This window comes from Nothoprocta perdicaria, unplaced genomic scaffold, assembly GCF_003342845.1.
Source record: "Nothoprocta perdicaria isolate Ctin4 unplaced genomic scaffold, notPer1 scaffold_121, whole genome shotgun sequence".
Lineage (NCBI taxonomy): Eukaryota > Metazoa > Chordata > Aves > Tinamiformes > Tinamidae > Nothoprocta > Nothoprocta perdicaria.
The window spans coordinates 1,186,046-1,192,800 of record NW_020454328.1 but is presented as its reverse complement, the minus strand read 5'-3'; the positions used below and the strand labels follow the sequence as shown (position 1 = coordinate 1,192,800).

At 62.8% G+C, this 6,755-nt stretch overlaps 1 protein-coding gene across 1 annotated transcript; it reads left to right on the top strand.

The window, feature by feature from the left end:
* The first annotated feature begins 1,891 nt into the window (after positions 1 to 1,891).
* PCGF2 (polycomb group ring finger 2) lies at positions 1,892 to 5,215 on the top strand. Its single transcript, XM_026054401.1, has 8 exons — positions 1,892 to 2,003; positions 2,078 to 2,174; positions 3,298 to 3,353; positions 3,430 to 3,480; positions 4,046 to 4,166; positions 4,274 to 4,430; positions 4,531 to 4,611; positions 4,934 to 5,215. Exons 1-8 carry the CDS (start codon positions 1,892 to 1,894, stop codon positions 5,213 to 5,215), a joined length of 957 nt encoding a protein of 318 aa, XP_025910186.1.
* The last annotated feature ends 1,540 nt before the right edge of the window (positions 5,216 to 6,755 follow it).

Genomic DNA, 6,755 nt, shown 5'->3' with positions numbered 1-6,755 from the left:
CCGCCGGGTGCTGGGGGGTGGGCGCGGCGGCGGCCGGGGACCCCCCCGGGGCTGTTGGAAGGCGCCGCCGCCGCTGTCAGCGGCTCCGCCGGGCCCCAGTACAAAGGGACGGGGGGAACCGGCAGCGCGGACTCCCGGAGGGGCGGGGGGCACCGAGGGGCTGCACCGGCGTTGCCCCCCCCCCTTCAAACCATCCCGTCTTGGCGGGATCTGCGTTCCCGGGGGGAGGGGTGTCCCGCGGCCGGTGCCCCGGGGCAGCCGTCGGGGCGGGGGTCCCGTCCGCGCGGCGGCAGCGCGGGGGCTTGGCCGGTGCCCCGGGCGCCGTGCGAGCGAGCGGGCAGTGCCGGGCAGAGCGCGGCCGCCTCCGACGGCGCGGGGGTACCGAGCGTCCCCGGCGGGCGGGGAGGGGGCGGCCGTCGGGTCCAAGTTGCCGGTGACTTTGAAGTGTCCTTCCCCCCCCCCCCGCTGCCCCCTCGCGCTGGGTCCCCGCAGGAGGGGGGAGGGGAGGGACAAAAGACCCCGAAAATCGCCGTCGGGGCCGCGCTGGGGGAGCGGRGACCACGAGCCCCCCGGATCTCCGGACGGGGGGCGGCCCTGGGGCCGCTGCCCGGGGGCTCCGGCGGCGCCGTCCGGCGGGGGGAGGCGGCTTTGTTCGTCCCCACGGCAGGAAATCGCCACCGTTTTTACCCGGGTTTATTGGAACTGGTTTGCGCCGGTGTCTCACGCTCTCTCCCCGCTCCCGTGGAGACCCGGGCTGCCATTGGCAGCTGCGAGCTCCGAAAGCTGAAAAATCCCCCCAAAATGCAGCCCTGGATCTTGCCCACCTTGCCCCTCCTGCCACGGGGCACTGCCGCTGGGGTGGCCCCTGTCACCTGCACGTGGCCAAGGGCTTGGGGGCAGCAAGGTGCAGGGTGCCACCCTGGAGGGCACCCAGCACTGGGGGGCACCCATCCCTGCAAAGAGACGCGGATTGTTCCACGGAGACAAGGGTGCCCTGGAGGTCCCCACGTCCAGCTGAGTGGGGGGGCCATGTCCCTGTTGCATCCCCATCCCTGCTGTGTCCCCATCCCTGCTGTGTCCCTGTCCCTGTCCCTGCAAGCCGCCCCTGGGGATCCTCGTGTGGTTGAACTAGATCCGAGACCCAGATCGGAGCCAGGCGGGAATCACGGGGGCAGAGCCGGGTTCTGGTGGCGGCGGCTGCTGCGCGCGTGGTCCGGACCTCACATGTGCACCCATGCATGCATCTTGCACACACCTGCATGGGGGGTGCGTGTTGCTGTCAGCACAGCCCCCACCTGCACCACCTTGGAGCCGCCCCCCCTGCCTCTGCCTAGCACAGCGGTGGTGGTAATAATAATAATAATAATAATAATAATAATAATAATAATAATAATAATAATAATATGGCTCCTAGCCAAGTATTGGGGTTGCCATAGAAACAATAAAAATGCAGCGATTGCGGGCCCTGGCGCCCATTGTAAAGGTGGACGCGGTGAGTGGGAGGCAGCAAAATGCTCCAGGGCTGCGGCTGCACCGGGCGACTGCCGGGTCCCCCCTGCGCCCACTGAGACCCTGGGGTGCTGGTTGTGGGCACCTGCACCCTAGAAGCAAACAGAAACGTGCTTGTGCACGGGTGAGCACGCGAGCATGCATGCATGTGTCAGCACACACGTGTGTTGGGGTCTGCGTGCTTGTGCACGGGCGTTTTGGTCCGTGCACGCCCGCTGACCATTCCTGCCGCCTCCCTGCACTGGTGCAGCCGTGGGGAAGCGCATGGYGGTGCTGGCACTGCACGGGCCATCCCGGGACGCCGCGCATCCCGCTCGGCGTGGCCCCGGTCGGAGCAGGTTGTTTCCTTGCACAGAGTCTCCGTCACGGCTCCGCTTCCAAGATGCACAGAACCACCCGGATAAAGATCACGGAGCTCAACCCGCACCTGATGTGCGCCCTGTGCGGCGGCTACTTCATTGACGCCACCACCATCGTGGAGTGTCTGCACTCCTGTGAGTCCCCCCGGGGCCGGGGGCAACAACGCTGCCCTCCCCGGGCTTCGCTCACGGTGCCTCTGTCCCCCCAGTCTGCAAAACCTGCATCGTTCGCTACCTGGAGACCAACAAGTACTGCCCCATGTGTGACGTCCAAGTGCACAAAACCCGGCCCCTGCTCAGCATCAGGTCAGGCTTCCCGAGGATGCCGCACACGGGACGTGGCATGCCGTGATGCATCCTGCTGGCATGGATCCACCCACGATCCACCGCGTTGGGATGCATGCACAGGATGCATTGTGTAGGGATGCACTGGACAGGGCTGCATGCACAGGGATGCATGCACAGGGATGCAGTGCATTGCTCCAGCTTGCACCATGCACCCGCAGCCAGGCTGTGCTTGGAGCACCCTGCTCGGCGAGGCAGGGACCGCTCCAAGACACCTCCCAGGCCACGGGGCCATCGTGCTGCAGGTGTTGGCATAGAAACCCTCGGTGCCACTGTCCATCCATCCGCAGCCGCTCCGCTGTTATTTCCTGTTTTTTACCCTCTTCCATGCAGATCCGTTTCTGTAGTAACACTTTCTCTCTGTGTGGGTTGGGTTTTTTTTACATTTCACTATGAAATATTTACACTCCAGCTCCCACGCAGCTGAAATATCCCGGCATTGCGGATGCCCTCAAGGCTCTTCCTTGCCTGGAATGGGGCGAATGCTCCTGATGGGGATCCTAACCTCCCGTTCCCGGCGCTGGCTTCTTCTCCATTCGTGCACTGGGAATTGCTGCATGTCCCCAGCGTGGCCGGCGTGTTGCAACCCAAACGGCTCCAGGGCCAAGCCCAGCAGGGACGCGGGGACGAAAGCGCCGCTTCAGCTAAAAATAACACGTGCAAGACTGGCCCTGGCACTGGTTTTTCTTGAAAACAGAGGCCTTGCTGTTAAAAGGGGGATAATTGCAGCTGCAATCAGCTTTTACTGCTCTTGCTTTGTTTGCGTTTTCCTTTCAAAAAGCAAACTGCATCTAACCTTAAAACCAAGATGCAAGCCCAAGCAGTCAAAAGCGTGTGCAGAGCTTAGGCTTTTCGAAGCTCTTGGCACATTTTTGCAATAGATTCTTTTTGCAATAGATTACTCCCCATTCCCTGACAGACCCCATCGCTCTTCTCTCCCTTTTCTTTACTTTTTTTCTCTGTTTTTTTTTTTTTTTTTTTTTTTCTTTTTTTTTTATTTCCCCTCCCCTCTTCCCCCCCTTTTTTTTTCTTTTTTTTTTTTTTTTTTTTTTTTTTTTTTTTTTTAATGTGTTTCTCTCCCTAGGTCAGACAAGACCCTGCAGGACATCGTGTACAAACTGGTGCCAGGGCTTTTCAAAGGTAGGAGCAGCCGGGGGTCCTGCGGGAGCTGCTGGTTCCCGTCCGAACGCTCCCCGTCCTCCTCCTCCTCCCCCAGATGAGATGAAGCGGCGCCGCAACTTCTACAGCGCCTACCCCGCGGCGGAGGGTGAGCGCCCGCGGCCCCGGCCCATCCCGGCCCATCCCGTCTTGTTCTGACCCATCCTGACCCGTTACATCCTGTCTTGTCCTGCCATCCCATCTTGTCTTATCCCATCCCATCCTGTCCCATTCCATCTATCCCATCCTGTTCTGCCCTGTCCCATCCCATGGCACCCCATCCCATCCTGTCCATCCCATCCCATCCTGTCCTATTCCATCCCATGGAATCCATCCCGTCCATTCCATCCATTCCATCCTGTCCAATGTCGTCCCATCCTCACCCATCCTGTCCCATCTCCTCCTGTCTTGTCCCCTCTTGTCCTTCCCCATCCCGCGTGATCCATCCCCTCCGCTCCGGCCCTGTCCCATCCCATGGCACCCWATCCCATCCCATTCTGTCCCATCCCATCCTGTCCATCCCATCCCATTCCGTCCCATCCCATCCCGTCCCGTCCAATCTTGTCCCATCCTCACCCATCCCATCCCGTCTCCTGTCTCATCCCCTCTTGTCCTTCCGCATCCCGCCCAATCCATCCCCGTTCCCTGCCGCCRCTCACCGCGCGCCGCCGCAGGTCCCAAGGGCTCCGGCGAGGAGCGCGGCGCGGCGGCCGAGCCGCAGCAGCCGCAGCCGCGCAGCGCGCTCGCCGACGACGACATCGTCAGCCTGTCCATCGAGTTCTACGAGGCCACCAGGTACCCGCGTGCCCGCCGCGAGCTCCGCGCCGCCAGCCGGCGGCTCTGCCGCCGCGGAGCCTCCAGCATCTCCCCCATGGCGGGGTCCCGCATTCCCACCCCGCCAGGGAGGACGGGAAAGGCCCCGTGGAGAACGGGGAGCTGGAGAAGGGGAGCGGGGGCGCCGGGGGCGGCGTGCGCTTCCTGCGCTGCCCCGCTGCCATGACCGTCCTGCACCTCGCCAAGTTCCTGCGCAACAAGATGGATGTGCCCAGCAAGTACAAGGTGGGCGYGCGGGGCGGCGCGGRGCCGGACCCGGGGGGCACAGCGGGGCTGGGGGGGCAGCGGCGCGGCCGCCCCCGCTCCAACACCGTCCCCGCGGCAGGTCGAGGTGCTCTACGAGGACGAGCCGCTCAAGGACTACTACACCCTGATGGACATCGCCTACATCTACCCCTGGAGGCGGGTGAGCGCCCACCTGGGGCACCACGCGGCGGGTACCTCTCATTAGGATGTTGAATACCCCCTGTTAATTAGCGGGTGTCCTCGGGAAGGCTATTCCGTAGGATGCGAGGATGGTCGGAGTGGTGCCGTGCACCGTGCAAAGCACCAGCCCAGGGTGGGAAATAACCCCCCRCCGGCGCTTGGAGCCACAGGGCGAATCCGGGGGTGAATCCGGGGGGGAATCCGGGAAGCTCCGCGTGGCGACGGGGGCCGGCGGCAGCCGGGGAGGACGCGTGTGCCCCCCCCGCACGCACCACCCACGTTCCCCCCGCTGCCGCCTGCAGACGGGGCCGCTGCCGCTGAGGTACCGCGTGGAGCCGACGTGCAAGCGCCTGCGCCCGCCGCCGCCGCCCGCCTCCGAGGGCACCGGCACCAGCGGCGCCTCCGAGGGCGACTCCGGCAGCGAGAAGGCGCCGAGCCCCGGGGCGCTGCCCCCCCCCGCCGCCGCCACGCCGCCCCCCGGCACCGGGGGGCTCCTCAACGGCACCTCGAACTGCCACCCGCCGCCCCCCGCCGCCCCCCGCGGCCGCAAAACGACTCTCAGCGGCGCCACCGCCTTGACCTAAGGGACCCCCCCACTGCCCGCCGCGCCCCGGRCGGGCTTTTCTATAGCTATATATATTATATATATATACATCTATGTGTGTACATAGGGAGAGAAGAAAAACGGAAAACAAAAAAAAATTATACATACTTATTTTCTACAGAGCGACCAGATTAATTTAAAACACAATGGAGACGCATAAATGTTGTTGGATATTTTCTTTTTTTTTTTTTATGATTATTTCACATTAACTTAACACAAGCTGCATGTGAAGCCGGGCGCCGCCGCCCGCCCGGCCCCTTTGCCCCTCTGGTCCCCCCGTTCCTGCGTCCGGAGCCAGGAGCTGGGTAAGGGCCGGGCGCAGGAGCCACGTGTGCTGGGGCTTCGCCCGGCCGTGCTCCTCGCTCCTGCTTTCCCTTTCTTATTATTATTTATTTTGCTCCCTGGGCGGTTTCTGGACAGCGTTTCAGACTCCGACGTGGTGGCACCTTCCCTTGTTGCGCAGTAAGTAATTTTGTTCCCCCCGTATCTCCAAAGCTGGGAGCAGTTTTATTCCCCCGCTTCCCACCCTTCCCCATCCCTACACGGTGTTTCTGATCCATAACCAATGCCCCAATGCCCRTGGCCTCGGGGACCAAAGTCAGACACTGCTTGAGTTCCCGCTGCCCTGGTCGGGCTGTGGAGTCGGGCGGCGGGCGCAAACCAAAGGACAACATTGCCGGAATTGCACCAGCTCCAAAGGTCAGGAACGGGGAATTGCTCATGTTATTTTTCTTTTTCTTTTTCTTTTTCTTTTTCTTTTTCTTTTTCTATTTCTTATACTTCCAAGCAGCACAGCCCCACAATGGACTTTGCAAGCGCGACGGCCGCCTCGCCCATCTGAGGTCGCCCCTTTTCTTCCTCTTGCTGCTGTGGGACGAGCGGCTGGACACAGGACACGGGCAAGCAGGGGCTCCCATCGGCTCCACGTCGGCACCACTTTTCTCCTTGTACATAGGCCAGGATGGACGGGGTGGGCAACAGCCCTACCCCCTGTGTGTATGTCGGGCTGGGGGGGCTGTTTGGGGGGTTGATTGCTTTTTTTTATATATATTTTTCCTATGTGGTACAAACCAAACTGCTCTGTACGTTGCATTCTGAGCATCGTTTCCATGTCCTGTAATATACTCTGCTCCCCGCCACGCTCACGGAGTGAACATTTGTCCAACCCCACGGCTTCGTACGTGCAATAAATGCTGCGGGGCGTCCCGCTCGGCTCGTGCGCCGCAAACTCCCCGTTACCTCTGCGGAGGCCTCCTGCTTCCCCACTCACCCTTTGGGGCAGATCAGGAGGAGCTGGAGGGTGTCCGCGTGTCCCGGGGATCTCAGCTCTCTGCGGTGCCGGGTGACCCGCAGCACTTGAGGCTGAAGCCGCCGCCGTCGGGGCTGAGGGGACCCATCGAGGGGCCCGATGCTGCACTCCGCGAGCTGCCGTCGGGGGAGCCCGATGCAGCCGCTCCCCGGGGCCGCGGCCGGGGGCGGCCCCGCGCGGGGCTCAGGCCGCGCTCCGCGCGTGGGAGCCG

Excerpts from the sequence above, each read along its gene's own strand:
- PCGF2 (XM_026054401.1), top strand. The coding sequence starts at position 1,892 with ATGCACAGAACCACCCGGATAAAGATCACGGAGCTCAACCCGCACCTG. Across the intron at positions 2,004-2,077 it reads CGTGGAGTGTCTGCACTCCT|TCTGCAAAACCTGCATCGTT; the intron begins GTGAGTCCCCCC and ends CTGTCCCCCCAG. Across the intron at positions 3,481-4,045 it reads CGCCTACCCCGCGGCGGAGG|GTCCCAAGGGCTCCGGCGAG; the intron begins GTGAGCGCCCGC and ends GCGCCGCCGCAG.